Source organism: Gouania willdenowi, chromosome 3, assembly GCF_900634775.1.
Source record: "Gouania willdenowi chromosome 3, fGouWil2.1, whole genome shotgun sequence".
NCBI classification, from domain to species: Eukaryota; Metazoa; Chordata; class Actinopteri; order Blenniiformes; family Gobiesocidae; genus Gouania; species Gouania willdenowi.
The window spans coordinates 42,291,500-42,311,293 of NC_041046.1; the positions used below are offsets into that span (position 1 = coordinate 42,291,500).

A 19,794-nucleotide genomic window follows, 5' to 3' on the forward strand; every position below is an offset into this window, starting at 1 on the left:
AAGCATGTGCATTTGTGAAAAACCTTGCAAGAGTTCATTCATTATGATACTGTTCTGATTCCATATTTTTAGAACTGCTCAGAAAGTCACTTTTCAGAGGCTAAAACTCCAGGAAACAGGCGAGTTTGGGAAAATAAACCTCAAATACTGTGTTGGGGTTCTTAAAACAAATGGAGATGGGTGAGAAATGACGTAATGCTGCCGCCCCTTTAAGTCAAGATTGTTGAAGTCCTGCAGTGTGGGATGTTCCCATCATTGTCCTGTAAAAGATACTGCATGTGTTCGAAAGTACATACTAACGTACTATACACTACACACTCAATGAGTACAGTACATATTTTCTACTATTTAATATTAGTAAGGCTATGAGTATTAAGATGATGAGTGTTCCCACTAAAGTACAATTCCAAGTTTCACAACATGCATTTGGAACCTACAACGACAAAAATCTGAAGAAAAACTGAGGCTAAAGTTCTGAAAGGTTTTTAAGTGAGAAAGTGACCACGTACAATATCAACACGTGCTCATTTGATCCATAAAAGTCGCGGGAACACATTTCATGCTGACATTTCAGAAATTTTTGCAGGCCCTCCAATGTGCTACTCACTAAACTTCTGGTTAACTTCAAAACAAGAAGAGTCATTGTCATGGTTAAGTTGATGAATCTCGTTGACATTCGTTTGTTTGTAATTTGCTCCAGCATCTCTGCACAAATTTGTTCCACGCAACATGAAAAGAAATCTTTGCCCGAAGCACGAAAATGATGTGGAAATCGTGCTGTCATGCACAAAAAAAATTACATAAGTCATTTCTGTGACATTTCCACAAACTGTGAGTCTGAGCTGGTACTTTGATTTAGTTTTGGTCATTGTCTTTTCACTAAAATGCAACTTAGTTTTTGTCCAAATTTAGTCATCAGGACTATTTCAGTTAATGTCTAGTTTTCGTCAACTAATTGACATTAGGATTTTAGTCTTTCAAGATATAGTCGACTAAGATATAAAGCATTAGTTTCTGCATTTTTTAACAAAAAGTTTCAGTTACCACTGCAATTAATTTTGATATCGTCTTCACTAAGAATATTTTCTAAGTATTAGAATATTCACTAAGAGCCCATTTTTTTTATTTTTATTCTTTTTTCTCCAACTACACCCAACTTGTCATATTTTAACATATTTTCATCACTTTTTCTTGCCATATTTTTGCTCCTTTTATTGCATTTTTGCTACATTACTCCCATATCTGCCACTTCTTCATCAAATTTCAATGCTTTTTTACATTTTCTGCACTTATAAACCCTTTCCACCACTTTTCTGCCTAATGTTGCATAAATTGACCCATTATTGTCACTTTAACCTCTTTTCACTATTTTTCATACTCATAATTGCCAATTTATCCACATTCACAATTTGTCGTGCCCATTATTTGCCAGTTTAAACTAATTATTCCCACCTTTAAGCCAATATTGACACTTTTTCTGTTTTTTTTCCCCACTTTTTTTGGCCACTAATTTGCAACGTTTAACCAATTTCTGTGTTTTTTAAAAAAAATCCCATTTCAGCACCTTTTCCACCATTTGTGGTCCTTGTTAACCCATTTTTTCTTGATTAAAGCAAGAATTTACATATTTAAGATGACTATATACTGTACTGTGACACAAATAATAATGAACTTCTGGAATAACAGTGAATATTATTTGTATAAATAAATGAATGTGGTTATCACAGATTCATAGAACAACCATTATTTTGCTGACTTTACCATCACTGTTGATGTGTGTAAACCAACTAGATACAGTTGCAATGGAATGTAACTATGTCACTATTCTCACACACGCACACACACACGCACACTAAATCTCATTTCTGAGATTTCCCATGCTTTATTTCTGTTTTTAAACCTAATCATTGTCCTTCTCCCACTTCCTGAGGACAGAGAATCAGGAAATATCAGAGGGAGGGAAAATGTTCCTGTAAAGATGAGGGGATTTGATTTGGATCAGTGGAGACGGAGTTTCTGTGAACGTGTGACAGCTGGTGTGAGAGGAAACTCTGAGGATGGAAGAACAGGAGGGGCTGAATGGGACGTGTTAGGATTTCACAGCGTGCGTGTGTGTGTGTGCGTGTGTGTGTTTTCAAACATTCCTTCACGCTGCAACATGTTTTTTTTTCTTTTGATGTTTATTTACTATCTTTTGTGTTTGTATTCACTGATCAGACACAACGTTAGCATCACTAATGATTCACCTGATCATCTTTGTATCACAACAAACTGTAAAATTTACTAGATTTTATTAAAGATGCTGGGAATCATTTTTTATAACACAGATAGACATAGTCCGTGTCTGACAATCTGCTCCTCACAGCTGCCAGATGTTAAAGTAATGTAATACCAATACTCAGTTTACTGTAATTGAGTTACTTTTATGGGTACTTGTACTTTTTTTGAGTATGTTTCTAAATCAGTGATTTTACTTTTACTTAAGTACGTTTTAAAATAAGTAATAAGTAATTTGTTACATTTCGACACCCAACTGTTATTGAGTAAATTATTATTTTATTTTTTTTTAGTTTCCGTTTCATGGAATAATTAACATTGAATATAATCCATATGTTCTTAATCGTGCCATTTTTTTTCTTCTTTAAACTATTATTTTTATTTTGGAATATGAAACAAACATGGGACTGGGTTGTACAAAAAAGGCACAAGAATGGATAAAAAGATCAAATAAATACAAAAGTTAGGGAGCACGCTACATTTTTTGACACAGTTATTGTTCAGTTTCTTTGAAGTCTCAGTGTAAAAGTAATTTTCTCCATGCTGCGGATAGAGTTTATGTTTATATAGAGTCTGAAAGTTGGGGTTCATCTGGAGCCAGCACTTAGTTATTACTTTTGATACTTTTTGCTATTCTGAATATTTTCAGGACATCTTTAGTTGTGCCATTTTGGATCAGTGCCCAGCGACTTTCTATGGTTCAAGTTGGGGTTTCTACCCATTATGTTGTTACCCACATGACACATGTGGCACGGAACTGTTTTAGAGTCCATAAATGTAGCTATACATAGAGCCTGAGAATTTTTTTTTACAAATATATTGGTGTTATTTTAAGAATTGTACATTTTGACAAACCTTTTATTTTGTACAGATGCCTTTTTAAGTTTATACATGAGATGTTTACTGTATGCAAGGGAACCATGGCAAAAATAAACTTGGGGGGTTAAAGTAACTAGTAACTTTTACTTTGAGTACTATTTCATTTAGCTACTTTTGACTTGTACTTGCATATTTTATGTATGACTTATGTGTACATGTACTTGAGTACAATTTCAATCAAGTAACAGTACAGGTGTTGGTCATAAAATTAGAATATCATGAAAAAGTTGTTTTATTTCAGTAATTCCATTCAAAAAGTGAAATTTGTGTCTTATATTTGTTCTTTTCACACAGTGATATATTTCAAACGTTTTTTATTTTAATTTTGATGATTATAACTGAACTAATGAATATCCCAAAATCAGTATCTCAGAAAACAAAACAAAAAAAGATTTCTAGAAAAGTATGAAGATGAAAAGTATGAGCATGTACAGCACTCAGCAATGCGGCGTCGCATGGAGTGGATCAGTCTGTGGCACAGCTCAGGTGTTATGAGAGCCCAGGTTGCTCTGATAGTGACCTTCAGCTCTTCTGTATTGTTGGGTCTGGTGTCTCACATCTTCCTCTTCACAATACCTCATAGATTTTCTATGTGGTTAAAGGTCAGGAGAGTTTGCTGGCCAATCAAGAACAGAGATACCATGGTCCTTAAACCAGGAACTGGTTGCTTTGGCACTGTGTGCAGGTGCCAAGTCCTGTTGGAAAATGAAATCTGCATCTCCATAAAGTTGGTCAGCAGTAGGAAGCATGAAACTTCCTGGTAGACGGCTGTGTTGACCTTGGACCTAAGGAAACACACTGGATCAACACCAGCACATGACATGGCACCCCGAACCATCACTGACTGTGGAAACTTTACACTCCACCTCAAGCGATGTGGATTCTGTGCCTCTCCTCTCTTCCTCCAGACTCTGGGACCTTGATCTCCAAAGAACATGCAAAATGTTCTTTCATCAGAGAACATAACTTTGGACCACTCAGCAGCAGTCCAGTCCTTTTTGTCTTTAGCCCAGGTGAGACGCTTCTGACGCTGTCTCTAGTTCAAGAGTGGTTTGACACAAGGAATGCGACAGCTGAAACCATGTCTTACTTCTGTACGTGGTGGTTCTTGAAGCACTGACTCCAGCTACAGTCCACTCTTTGTGAATCCACATTTTTGAATGGGTTTTGTTTCACAATCCTCTCCAGGGCGTGGTTATCACTATTGCTTGTACACTTTTTCTACCACATTTTTTCTTTCCCTTTGCCTCTCTATTCATGTGCTTGGACACAGAGCTCTGTGAACAGCCAGCCTCTTTAGCCATGAACATTTGTGTCTTGCCCTCCTTGTGCAAGTTGTCAATGGTCGTCTTTTGGACAACTGTCAGGTCAGCAGTTTCCCCCCATGATTGTGTAGACCTACAGAACTAGACTGGAGACCATTTAAAGGCCTTTGCAGGGTGTTTTGAGTTAATGAGCTAGTTAGAGTGGAGCACCAGGTGTCTTCAATATTGAACCTCTCCACAATATTCTAATTTTCTGAGATATTCAGATTGGGGTTTTCATTAGTTATCAGTTATAATCATCAACATCAAAATAAATAAATACTTGAAATATGTCAGTCTGTGTGAAATGAATGTATACATTATACAAGTTTCTCTTTTGAATGGAATTGCTTAAATAAATTCATTTTTTCATGATATTCAGATTTTATGACCAGCACCTGTACTTCTACCTGAGTAGGATATAGCAGTACTCTTTATACGTGTGACAGCTGTCCCTGAAGCCTTTCCAATGTGTGAGTATTGATCTTAATCCATGTACCCTTCGTTCTTTCCTTCGCTGTTTATTTGGTTTTTGACATTTTTGTATTGTTGTTTAGGTTTTAAGTCAGTAAAACTAAATAACCACACCGTTTACTTGTTATTTTGATTTGGTTTTAAAACGGAATAACCAAAGAACGAAGGGTACATGGATTGATCTTGTTGTGATGTGATCCTACAGATTCCCGGGCGGATCGAGCCGACAGACGGAAGCTGTTCCGACATTACACAGTGGGCTCCTATGACAGCTTTGACGCTTCCAGGTGAGAACCTACACACACACACACACACACATCATCATCATCCATCTGAGTGTTACGAGGCTCTGTTTTCGATCCGAATGTTTCCTGAGTGCAGAAAGTCGCTCATCATCAGTTTCAATTTCAGTTTATTTTGTTTTTTCAGTTTTACAAAAATGAAATAATGAAAAATTAAAAAAATCCTACGGCTTTACATAACTTTCTAAAATATATTGTAACATTTTCTTTTGGAAAATAAATAGTGCGTCACTCATCTTTATGTTTTTTATCAACGTTATTCCATTTTTTTTCAACCTTGGGGTCGTGACCCCTGTGGGGTCGCCTGGAATTAAAATGGGGTCAACTGAAATGTTTAGGAATTTGTAAAAATCTACTTCAAATAAAATTTAGTTGAAAAATATTTTGTCACTTTGTGCACTAATCCTGACTACTCAGTATTTGTAACACACTTTAGTAAACATGACCAAAAACTCATTCTAAAAAGAAAAATGACTAATGTTTCTGTGGTCGCCAGTAATTTGTGATATCAAACTGAGGTCACGACCCATAAAGGGTTGGGAACCACTGATTTAACCCCTAGAACAGACAGACATCTTTGTTTTACTTCTAATCTTGCCTTTGGTACAATAAATATAAATTGATCCCTTAGGATGCATTTGCTGGTTTGCACAGATAATTTCTTTTGAATGCCTTCTGGAAGAGCATTAAATTTAGCTTTGAACATTTTTTCTATTATTTAACTGTATATTTACATTTCATAGGTTTTGATTTAACAAATAATGAATGTGTATAGTCACAAACCCTGCTTTGTTTATCAATCGTATGGCCTTTTTTTTTTTTTTTGCAATAAAACAATATCATTAACAATGGTCCTAAAAGTGGTTCTCCAGAGTTCTACACCAGAGTTCTACACAGTACGTCATATATGGGAGTATCAAAGTACAATAAAATGTAAACAAGGAATTGGAATTAAGTCTTTTGTTCTATACAACACACCGTGTGTTTGAGATTTTTGTCTTTATAAACACATTTTAGTTCAGAGGCCAAATATGAGTTTGACCTAAAACAAAACTTTAACATTATTGTGCCCTAGTTTTTGATATCAGTTCAATTCACTTCAAATACTCTTGATTTTGTAACCATGTTTTGTGTAATTTAGATGAACTTTGTCTAATTGTGAGAAATTGCAAGATTTCTGGAAAATTTCAGGGTTATTTCCACAATTTTAATTAAAAATAACTGCATTCATGTGATATAAACAAAGGAAAAAATGCAAGCCCTTAAAGATATAGTGGAGTTTGTGAATTTGTGATAACGACAACTGGATTATTTGGTTATTTACACAATAATTCATGTTTTCTCTATCATTTTAACTTTAACCTGTGGGTCAAATTGGATGCTCTAGAGCAGTGGTTCCCAACCTTTCTTGTCTTGTGTACCCCTTGAGCCTTTTTGTCCTACCATGAGTACCCCCTCAATCATATGTGGTCATGATTCTCCAAAAGTAGAACATAACAACTGAATATTTAACGCAAGTCATTTTATTTCATCTTCTTAAATTGAACAGTTACTATTCAGCCATTATCTTCTTATTTAACTCAAATTAAACATAAAATGATGTTGCCTTCAAGGCAATAAAAGTGATAAATATAAGAAATAATATTATAGTAAATGTTTGTATTATTAATACTAATATATTTTGATTATATTGTTATTAAAGAAAAATAATAAAGTTGAAATTAGAAAAAAATAAGAATAAATACAAATAAGTAACATAAATAAATAAATACAAAACAAATAATTAACCTGCCTGTGTTATATATAACTTTTATGACAAAAGGAGCTTCTTTGAATATGTCCCCTTTAAACAGGCATTTCAACTTTAAAAACAAGTCAGTGTGCACACCTACCATTTTATTGACGGACTTGTGAAATGACTGAGAATATTTTTTATTATTTTGGAAGTAAATTCTTAATTTTTCCACGTACCTCTAGGGGTACGCGTACCCCTGGTTGGGAAACCCCAATCTAAAGGGCCGATTTTACCTCTTTTTTGGTTTCAAAAATCACAAATGTAGTTTTTGCAGGTTTTCTGCAGAGTTGTATGATAACACGCGTTGATTCCATTCAGGTGTGTTTGACGGTAAACATACTGGACATTAAACATCTGATAATTTCCTGTCTGCGGTCAGATACACTGGTGCCTATCGCAGCTCACACAGGGCCAGAGGCAGGACGCGTTTTTAATCTATTTTTATTCATCTTGTGCCAAATACATTGTGCACACTGAGCTGATTGTCAGCATTAGCGTTATTCTCGTGTTAAGGGGAAACAGACTTTTTGCTGTGAGCGATTCAGGTCATTTCTAAAAGTACTGAACAATATTTAAAATGGAGGAAAAGGAGCGTGTGATAAAATGATGATGATGATGATGACTTTGAATGTGTTACACAGTGTGGAGCAGCTCAATGTAGTAGTAATACCTAAGTAAGTGTAGATATGGCTTTAATGTGGAGGCGGTGAAGGACTCAATGACATTCCCCTCATTACTCCGCTGGGCGTCTTCTGGAAGAACTCAGTGAACGTGCTGCTAAAGCCTCTTTTTTTCCACTAAGTGCACAAATGTAGGTCAAGGTGAACAATTCCCTCCGAGTCTGACGAGATAGTAAAAGTGAATTACGGCACCGACTGGAGGGTCCTGAATATGAAGTGAATAGAAACCCTCACATTGACTTTAGTGACAAAATGTGATTCGCTCTCACATGAAGATCCTCTCGGGTCAACTTAGTTCTTTAGCCAGGATGAGGTTAGATTCTGCTTCGGGAACTCGTTCTAATTGTAATGTGCACTGGGAAACAGCTGTCACACAAATTAGACTAGGAGAGCTGCTACTTATTAATGCTAATGCCAACATTCAGCTGAGTGAGCCAATAACAGAGATGCTTTTCACTGGAAACTACTGATATTATCGTGTATGGAGTGACAAAGTACCGTCGTGTTCTGTCAATGCTGACTTTCTTAGGCTTTTAGGGAGCAACTTATACAGTCTGTGATTACTCGCTAACTTCAGCCACCAGAGCGTGTCAGCGCACTGTCTAAAGAATAGGTGGGCAAACTACGGCTGGCGGGCCACATCCGGCTCGTTGGTCTTTTTAATCTGGCCCGCCGAAGCCAAATAAACAATTAAAACACAAAATGAACCGTCTTACTCCGTCATTAATCTCCTCAACTCCCGTGGGAACCAAATGTTCTCCCGTTTTCCGCTTACGCCCGCCCTTTTTCAGCCTCCCAGCCAATCAACACGCAGAACACATGTAAACAAAGACAAACATTGGCAGAGAAGTTGCACGTAACAATGATGCTTCATGGCCATGGGAAACCACAATACTCGTTGAATAAACTACATGTGGAAAATTGGGACTCAGTCGTTGCAATATCATAATTATGACTGCATTCCTTTGACTTAGTCATCTTTCTCGGTATGGACAGAAAATGTAAGATGAGGAAGAAAGTAGAGTTAGATTGGTCGCTGCCATAACACACCCACAAAGAAGAAGAAGAAGCGGCAGTAGAACTTACTCATGGTAGAAGCTGAAACTTGGATAGCTGGCCAGACAAACAGTTCTTCCACGTCGGATAATCAAAGTAAGCTGTTTCTTGATGTTTTATTGCGGGATCTCGTGGTGTCGCGTGAATACACCTGGCTCACAAGGCGCGCTACGCTGCCTAAATACTTTTCATTGAAGTCCAGTCAAAGGTTGTATGCCTTATTATTTACAAAGAAACCGTTGTGGTTTTAAAGGAATAAAACATTCATCGTCACTTCTCCTCCAAACATGCTGCTAATTATGCTAGTAACCATTATTAACAAATTATGTTGGAGGGTTTTTTCATGCAAATACTTTTTATTTAACTGAGCTACTTTTACATATATATATATATATATATATGTGTGTGTGTTTAATGCCCGATTGTGCTGTGGGCCGGAGCAAAAAATAAGCTGACTGACTTCTATTGGCTAAAAAAGGTCCCATCAAGCAACTAGACATGCGACTTATTTGTGGATTTTTACAGGAAAATAGTGAATTTCTTGAAAAGCAACTGAAATGCCAATGCTAGGACTAAAATCGCTGAAGTTCAGGGGTTAATATTTGTTCAGTTTGGTTTTAAGTGGATTGTGATAATCCAAGCATTTTTATAAACAAACTGAGTGCAGCCGTAACATCAGCATGCCCTAGTTTATCATTTATAAATGATATTTTCGAATTATATTATGAATCTGCTCAGGCGTGTCCTGTCACTAACATCTGGAATGAAACTAGCTGTAGTTTAACTTAAAGTTTCATGAGTTACGAGCCTATACAAAGCACTGAGTGCCACATGTTTCCAGAAGCCTGCTCTTTCTCTACAGGAAGAGAAACCCAAACAAACGAGACCTCAGAAGAATATAGAATAGATAAATAATGGGGCAGAGGCGTGCGCCGGCTGCTGTGTGCTCGGTAAACACTCAGAGCAACACAGGATAAACAGAGAGAACACAAACCAACGTTGTGTTTCCAATCCTTAGGAAACATTGTTGCTGTTTGATAGTGAAAAGTATTTACTGAGACCGCAAAAGAATCAACGCCTTTGCATTTGTAGGTTTCCATAGAAACACTGACTGTATTCAATCTTTTTTAATGTTATGTGATAAGATTGTACTTCAATTATCCAAAAGGGAATTAAAATGCCTGGGAGAAGTTTTCACACCTTGAGATGTTTCCAAGTAGTAGAAGATGAAGATGATGATGATGAGGAGGAGGAGGAGGAGGAGGAGGAGGAGGAGGAGGAGGAGAACCCTGAGATGGAGAGTTTTCATAAAAGTGATTTACTGACACCAAAACTCTGACATAAATATTTTAGTGTGCTATTTTAACCCTCCTATTATCCTCAAAATTTTACCATTGCCATATTTTGTGTCAGACTCTTTAATTATTTGCTGAATACATAAATAACTCCTTGATAATGAAACCTTGACCTGTTTTTCCAAACTTTTAAAGTAGAATTAATTTATCTTAATAGTTTTCATCAAAATCTCTTCTAATTTGGGGTGCTGATGTTCCCCCCCCAAACATATTTATTGACTAATTTGTATTTCCTTTTTTTGTAAGATATTTGGAGTTATTCACTATGAAGTCCTCTGTCTCAGACACATCCTTCTCTACGTCCCCATGCACCTGCAGGTGTAGAGGTATAAGGTCACACATGGGTCACACACAGACAGACAGGTTTACACAGCTAAAACAGCTTGGGGTCAAATTGACCCCAGAGGAACACCAATGCAAGCAATATGTGTTCAGGACGAGGGATGGGAATCGAAAACCGGTTCTTTCTGAGAACCGGTTCCCAGTAATCCAATTCCTGGGAATCATTTGTTTTCTTGCCTGTCAATTCTGCTTATCGGTTCTTCTTGCGTTGCTAATGCATAACAATAAACTCCTCCAGGTCCTGTTTATTGTGTTTATGCTAGCACCAAGTGAAGCTCCTCCCACCATGTAGTTGTTTGCTGTCCACCACAGAGAATCCACCTCCTCCACCCACAGTTGTGCTGTCCTCCGTGCTGTGTTTGTAGCGTCTCTGTTGCTACGCTAGTTCCGAGTTCTGTACACTCGTGCTAAAGTTGCTTCTTGCACTGACTTTTCTTACGAAAACAACAAACTTCAGCAAGAACACACACCTCGTCACCAGATCATGTCCTCATAACAAGTAATCAGACACGGGAGACGGACTGGTACTGATCGTTGTCTTTAGTTTGCTCTTTCACACTGGTACACACACACACACACACACATGGCTGATGCCGTCACATGTAACAACGGGGACGGCGTCTCTGAAGGTCCATTTATAGAAATGTAAACAAAGGTTAAACTAAAGTTTTACCGTTTAAATACATAACAATACGTGCAGCTGTACTTTGGTTAATATGTTGTTTTTTTTTACAAAAGAATTGTTTGTTTTATGTCTGAATTAGTTTCAGATCAAGTTGTTCAAATTCAAAAGAGCACTGTAAACATTCTCAAATGTTTGTAGCCAAAATGAGTAATGTTGTAATAATAATAGTAATTCATACATTTTATATAGCGCTTTTGTATATATTATTATCCAGTTAAAACAATCTATACTTGGTGGATTAAAATAGAGCTGATATTCCTGCAGGAAATTAAAGAGACAAAGATAATATAATAAAGAGTTAAAGCAAACAAATCCATTTGTATTATTTAATTCCCTCACCCAATGAGAATCGGTAAGGAATCGAATTGATAAGCAGTATCGATGATGGAATCGGAATCGCTAAATTCTTATCAATTCCCATCCTTATTCAGGACATTGAAAACATGTGATCCTGATAATTCTATGCTTTATCAATTGTACCAATCAAATTAGGAAAAGTCATGAAATCAACTATTATTTTTTGAATCAAAGAGGATAATAGGAGGATTGATCACTAACAATGTCACGGTATTGACGAAATCAAGATGCCGCGGTATTACAAGTGCTTTGATATTGTTGTGGTTATGTAACGGTATAAATAATGAGCCGTTGCGCTAAAAAACAAGTTTTGGGTTTGCTGTACCATAATGCTTTGGGGCGTCGTCATAGGTTACAGGTGGTTGAGTCAATGGCGTGCGACGGTGCGAAGTCAGAGGGGAAAGGAAACATGACAGACGGTGGCAGCGAGCAGAGCGTGGTAGTAACTGAGAAGTTTGAAGAACTTGTGCATGATGCAGTGGCTACAAGTCAGAGGTGTAAAAACATTTTGGTTTCACTGCGTCAAGAAACCATAAAGGAGAAAAGGTGGACAATATGCTTACACTGCAGGTCTGCCGTGCGCTACTCTTCTGGAAGTACGAGCAACACGAGAAGCCACTTAACAACCTGGCGTCCCAGAAAGTTCAAGGATTGTGTCAAACAAACAATCCAGTCTGGTCAAAAAACTCTAAAGGAATCATTTACAACATGGTCCCTCAGAACAGCTGAAGGGCTCAAAAAATAACAAGACACATTGTGCAGTTACGGCAGTTTTCTGTTGTTGACAACAAGGGTTTTAAAAGGTTAGTGGATACTTTAAATACTCAGAGATTACTCCTAACCTTAAATCATACCTGTCAAGTTTCGGATTTGAAAATAAGGGAAATGTTCTGGTGCCCGCTACGAGCCGTCCCACCACCCCAACCAAGCTCCAGTATCCACAGGTGGACAAGAAATCTAAAATAGCCACTTGTCAACCACTTATTAAAGAACAATAAGGTGATTAGAATCTGGTAGGCCGACCTTTGTTGACATTAAAATGCTGTGAACATTCCTACTAGGGCTGGGCAATATGCACCAAAACTCATGTCTCAATATATTTTCTCAAAATGATGATATACGATATAAATCGAGATGATTTTATTTCAAACGAAGTCCGACCAGAAAGACAATTCTGGGTTAAATTTTCTGATGCAAAATAAAATACTACACAGGCTTATTTATTAACAAAGCACTTTAGCTAAAGAATCTGTTAGGCAGTATTCAGTTATAATGTTATAAATGTATGACAATAACTACTGTCAAAATAGTGACCAGACAAACTGTGTGACTTCCTATGAAACCGTGAGCTTTACCACAATATTGCACCCACGGTGACGCCCAGTTTGAGGTGACGGCTTTGGTGTGAAGCCCTCTGTCAGCGACTGCGTGCCCCACATTCTTGCTGCTCCACTGTTTGTTTTGTTTTTTTGACAAACTGACCTCGACCCCTGGCCTCGCCACTTGTTGAACACCATGACACCTCTGATGCGGCGTCCGCCCCCGAGTCTCCGCACGCCGACGCACTCTGACCTCGTCAAGTGGCCAACATGTCAGATTTGGGTGATAAAGGCGTGATTAATGCGGGCGGCGAGCGTGTGTGTGGTGTGTGTGTGTGTGTGTGTGTGTGTGAGGGGGAAATGTTGGGAAATAGGCTAACCTTCAGTGTGTCAGCAGCACAGGCCTTCTTCTTCTTCTTCCTCCTCCTCTGGAGACAGATTGCGTTGCTAAGGGAACCGTTGCCAGGACGGCAGTGGCGCCTTTCTCTCTCTCTCTGACTTTATTCCCCCTCTCTGTTATTTTTTTGTTACCTTCTCAGCCCTCGTGCTCTTCATCTTAATTGGTTCACCTGATCAAAGCCACTGATGAGGCTGATGAGGTGGGGGCTTTACACAAACCTTTCTCCGTTTCTTACGGTTCAACCCGTTCGCCAAATGACCCGCCTCAGCCAAACTCAGCCACAGTGACGCATGATGTAGTGTACCATTTTATTTGAATGCATGTTGCTGGAAAGAACAAAGTTGTCCCTTATGTGTGCTTTTGTTTTTAGTGGGAACGCACTTTGTCACACAACAGCTTTTTACTATCAGACCATAACTTCTATTCTAAAAGCATTAAAGATGACAGCAGGTCTGTTTGTTTGCTTGAGCTGAAGGTCAGTCATTCAGACTAGTGATGATATAACAAACACTATTTAAAGCAGGGGTTCTCAACCTTTGGGTCGCGAAGAATATTTTTTTAAGTATTTGAGCCCATTTTTGCTTATTTTACCATTTTTTGAAACTACAAACACAAACAAAAAACAACAAAAAACACGAAACATACAAAACAAACCAAATTTATATTATAACCTATTTAGTCACTTTTTCTTGCCATATTTTCGCTCCTTTTAATGCATTTTTGCTACATTACTCTCCCATTTCTGCAACTTTTCCATCAAATTTCAAAGCCTTAACAGCACATTTTTTCCACTTTCAAGACATGTTCGTTACTTATAAACCTTTTCCACCTAATGCTGCATAAGTTAAGTCATTATTGTCACTTTTAACTTCTTTTTCACCATGTTTCATGCTGGTTTTTGCCGATTAACCACATTCACAAAATTTCATGTTCATTATTTGCCAGTTTAAAACTAATTCTTTCCATTTTTTTGCCACTTTAAGCCAATATTGACACTTTGAACCCTTTTTATACACTTTTTCTGTATTGATATGAGAGATATACTTTAACATGGAGGGATAGACTTGCTGGCAGTTGTAAATCACTAAGTTAGACAACAGGTACGATCATATAAAAGGATACAGAAGAAGTAAAAGCATTTAAAAGTCCAACAGTGTAGATTATGGGCATTAAAAAGTTTCTAACAACGTAACTCCATCTTCGCTGAATGCATCGCGCTACCAGTGACCAGGGGATGCCGATTTTGTTGGGGGAGTAGATTGGCACAACACCGCTCACAGACACGTTGGCTTATATTTTCAGCAGGTTTTTTTCTCTGTGCATCACTACACCAACAGACTTATGAGTCTAAGGAGCATCCGTGTTGCCCGCCATCTTGTAAACAATGAGCCTCTGAGCTGCTACGGGAAGCAGGAGGTCAAATGTCATTGCACTGCTTGCGTCCTTAAAAACTTTTTTACTTGATTTTATTTTGAGAACCTTTGAATTTTGTATCGCCTTTTTTACATTACATTATGTGTTAGTAGCCAGGATTACATCACATGGTTGTATAGAATACAGTTTGATTGAGAATGTGTGTGTAGTGTTTTGCCCTGGAAATGAACAATAAAAAATATGTATGTATATATATGAGCATGTTCGCGCCTCACACAAAAGGTCCTGTATTCAAGCCCTAGAGTGGACACTTGGGTCCTTTCTGTGTGGAGTTTGCATGTTCTCCCCCGTGCTGTTGGGTTTCCCTCCGCTTCCTCCCACGATCCAAAAACATGACTGTGAGGTTGATTGGAGTCTCTAAATGGCCTGTAGGAGTGAATGTGTGTGTGAGTGGTGGTCTGTGTGTGTGTTGCCCTGTGATGGACTGGGCTGGGTCCAGGGTGTACCCCTGCCTGAGGCCCGTGTGAACCGGAGACGGGCACCGGCAGACCCACGTGACCCTGAAAAACAGGAACAAGCGGGTCAGAAAATAGATGGATGGATGGATGGATGGAATAATATAATGAAAATATATATTTTTATCTGCATTTTTTTTAATCAATTACTGTACTAGACATTTCAGGCGACCCAATTTTAATTCTGGGGGACCCCACACAGGGTCACTACCCTAAGGTTGAAAACCTGACCTACAGCTCACATTATAATGTTATAAATGGACATGTTTGAGCGTTAATGATTGATTAAATGAATGAATAGACGTGAGTTAAAGTAGTAACAGATGACATCTCTATAGATAAGTCTGTTATCCCGTGGCGCAGCTGATCACACGCACGCGGCCCGCCCCGCGGACGCACGGCGCAGTGCGCGCGCTCCTCCGCACGCAACGGCTGCTCTCCGCTGTCAGTGTCCGCCTCACCATGAGCCTGTAGCGGCTCTCCTCCTCCGCCTGCAGCCCTCACTGCCTCCGCGGCGGAGCGGGGAGCGTCGGCCGGGACGCGCTTCTTTTTCCGGGTGCTTCGTGGAGATGCTGCTGCTGCTGCTGTCTGCCAGGGCCGCTTGGTGTAGACAGTGAGGCCGGGGTCGGCGGTGGTGGTGGTGGTCGGGTTAGGGTTGGGGTGGGGGCTGCCCTGGTCCAGCAGCATGAACCTCCACTCGAGCCGGGCGTCCGTGGCCATGCTGCGGTTGATGGGCTGCGCTAACGGGCGCTCTGCTCGGCATCTGCTCCACAGTGACTGCGTGGTGGACGAGAAGACGGTTCTGCTCCAGAAGAAGGAGAACGAGGGCTTTGGCTTCGTGCTGCGGGGGGCTAAAGGTAGGAAAACATCTGATGATATTCCTGTATCATCATCATCATCATCATCATCATCATCATCATCATCCATTCATGTCTGTGACATCTTTGGATTTTTGCATTTGCAGAATGATGCGTGTTTGTGTCTGTGCATGAAGTGAAACTGCAGCCCTCCCTTCATCACCATCATCATCTGATTCATCCAAACATGCAAATAAGTTGTGCATTAGACACACACACTAAAATACAACTTTTTTTTTTAACACACACACACACACACACACCACACACACACACACACACACACACACACTGTAGAAGGATGATGTGTATTTGGTTTGTTTGTTTGTTTGTTTGTTTGGTACAGCCATACATACTCAGCGCCTGTAATTTGACATCAGCACTAGGGCTGGGCAATATGGACCAAAACTTATATCTCTATATTTTCTCCTCAAAATGCTGATATACTGTATGAAAGTCAATCATTTGATTTCAAATTAAGTTTGACTAGAAAGACAATTTTGGGTTAAGATTGCTGATGCAAAATGCCACACAGGCACATTTATTAACAAACAGCTGCACAACATGTGCCATATTTTAGTGTTTTTCTCCTCTAAGGGACAGCATGTGTGAGTGAGTTCTGTTGTGTGGCTTGTTTAGGGGAAGGTCTGGGTTGGAATGCACTCAGAAATCCATCTAACCTGCTGCTTTTCATGCAGTTCTGAGAAGTAGTGAGAGGCAGCGCTTCTAAAACAATTATTATAAAACAAAATATACCATGAAATATATATATTATCAATATAGGCGATATTGTAATTTTTGATATCACTAAAATAGAAAAATTGATATATCTTGAATCTTGATGTATCGCCCATCTCCATCAGCAGCATTATTCCTCTCCTCCTCCACTGGCTGTGTGTGTGTGTGTGTGTGTGTGTGTGTGTGTGTGTTGTGTGTGTGTGTGTGTGTGTGTGTGTGTGTGTGTGTTTGTGTGTGTGTGTGTGTTTGTGTGTGTGTGTGTGTTGTGTTTGTGGTTTGTTGTGTTCTATAAATAGACACAGAGGCTGCTGTTGGTGTTTCTATGACGATTTTCTCACCATGTCATAATCCACGTTGTATCCACAACTGTGGCAACGGCTGCACTGGCGAGGGGGTACATTCAGTATTGGTGTAAAGAGTACTCAGAGGTAAAAGTAATGGATTACAAGTACTCATGTTACGGTAATGTATTGCTGTTTATGGGTACTTGTAATTTTTTTTAGCATGTTTCTAAATCAGTCATTTTACTTGTTCTTAAGTACGTTTTAAAAGAAGTCATTTGTTACATTTCTACACCCAACCATTACTGAGTTTATACATGAGATGTTTACTGTATGCAAGGGAACCGTGGCAAGAGTTATTACAGAAGATAAATGTGGGCGGTGAAAGTAATTAGTAACTTTTACTTTGTAAATATTATAGTAGAAGTACTGTTACTTGATTGAAATTGTACTCAAGTACAAGTAAGTCATACATAAAATACTCAAATATATAGTACTCAAAGTAAAAGTTACTAGTTACTTTCACCTCCACTGTTTGTTATTAGTAATAAATCTTGCCATGATTCCCTTGCATACAGTAAACATCTCATTATAAACTTAAAAATGAAGAGACCAAATCTTGCCCAATTGGAACGTCATTTATTTTCCATAAAAGCATCTGTATATATTAAATGGTTTACAAAATGTACAATTATTTTTCAAAATAAAACAACTCCTATAAATTCAATTCAAAATGAAAAAAAAAAAACAAATGATCAGCTCTAAGTATAGCTACATTATGAACTCTAAAAACTGAGAAGTGTTGTTTTGGGCCCCGTGCATTACGTTGATCTGATTGGTCGACTATTATTGTTGTCTGGTCATTTAATTTTTTTTTACTCAGTAACGGCTGGGTGTAGAAATGTAACGAATGATTTTAAATAAATAAATAAATAAATACATTTTATTTGTAATGCACTTTACATTTGATACCAAATCTCAAAGTGCTACAGGATTTTAAAAAAAATACATAAGTACAAGTAAAATTACTGATTTAAAAATATACTAAAAAAGTAAAAGTAAGCATAAAAGCAACTCAATACAGTAAATGAGTACTTGTAATCCATACTTTCACCTCTGAAATTTTAGCATGTGCATGTTGTGGGAGGAGGAATGTACACACGCTGCCATCAGCTCAGGAATCTGAACCTTATCCTCGTACTAGGGTGAAACACACTAACTGCTGTCACATTAGCTCACATCCTCCTCTCCTCTGCCCCTGCTTTCTCCCCCCACCCCCCCCCACCCCCTTCCCCCACAAACGAAGCCTCCACCCTCCACATCCACACACTCCAGAGGCTGACTTATAAGAAGTGTCACTTGTCACCACGATTTTCTCCCAAACGCAATATTTTGTTCACCTCCCCGAGAGCGAGAGGCATAGAAACAGAGATGTGTAGGGCGGTGCTGCTACAAGCATGTGTGCAGAGGATGATCCACTGCAGGAGGGACCAGAACAACTATAATAATAATAATAATAATAATAAAGAAAAAACTCAGCTTTTAATGGATTATAATATATGTCTCACAGAGTCCTGAACATTTGGAGTTCCAATGCATCCCAACGCGGGGAGAGAATTCTTCCATCCAACACAAACATTTACTGTTTTTCTGCTGCTTGGAGCCTGTGGAATTCTCTATTCTGACACAAAAAAGCTGCTTTAGCTTAATTTTTAGAGAAATGAACATCCAGAAAACTAAAGGAAAAAATATAAACAATCCCACAACCTTTGAATATTGGGAAAAATCAATGTTGGCACTTTCCCAATACTATGATGTTGTTGGGATTTAATCATGAATGTATTAGGTCAGAATTTGACTCTTGTTGTTACAGTGATCGCTTAAAATCTACGTTCGTTCATATTACACTTTAAATGTGACTTCTAATTGTTTAGTGCAGGGGTTGAATAAGGACCAGTTACATCTCAAGTGGGGCGCAGGATTTATGCAGGAAAACGAGGAATTTCTAACTTATTGTGCCCTAGTTTGTAAATAACGATACGTACAAGCCTGCACGATCTTCGCTTTCAATTTCTACTTGTGGACTAATTTGAGAAAAAGTGCAGGTTATTGGAATAATTGCAAGTTCTTTCCACAATTTGCTATTAAAAATGACTACAGTCATGTAATATAATGACAGGAGAATTGTAAGCTCCTGCAAATATTTTATTGAATTTAAGTATTTGGAGGGGCCAAGATATCTACAATTAATTAGTTGGTAATTTACGTAATGATTAATGTTTCTCTGTCATTTTTACTTTCTCCTACGGGCCAGTTCAGATGCTCCAAAGGGCTGGATTTGGGCCCTGGGCCTTAGGTTTGACACATGGGGTTTAGAGTATGAACTGTCTTTAGGTAGTACTTGATGACGCAGGCACGCACTTTGTTTATAGAAGTAAATATGGAAGCATTTTGTCTCAGCGTGTCTTTGGCACTTATAATGTGTAATATAATAATAATATTTATTCATTCTTAGACCTCACTCTCCTTGCACTGTTTGTTTTGTCCTTTTTTACTCCGTCCTCTCCACTATGGCTGTCTTTTTTTTCATGCTGCTCCTCCTGGGACACAGAATTCTGATTTTTATCGCATTTTAATGACGGAAAAAATTGGATAAATGTTACCTGGCCGTTCAGACAGTAGTCATATCATAAAATATCAGATACATATTAGATTTAGGAAAAAAGTGGGGTGGGCCCCTAATCGAATTGTGCGGGGCATAAACGTAATCTACGTTGAATTACCTTTCAAACGATATATCACAC

At 38.4% G+C, this 19,794-nt stretch overlaps 1 protein-coding gene across 1 annotated transcript in view; it reads left to right on the forward strand.

The window, feature by feature from the left end:
* The window catches only part of LOC114460674 (SH3 and multiple ankyrin repeat domains protein 2-like), a 284,910-nt gene that overhangs the window by 193,868 nt on the left and 71,248 nt on the right, over positions 1-19,794 (forward strand). The window contains 2 exon segments of the mRNA XM_028442602.1: positions 5,140-5,221; positions 15,889-15,971. Of these exon segments, the coding sequence (XP_028298403.1) occupies positions 5,140-5,221; positions 15,889-15,971 (165 nt within the window).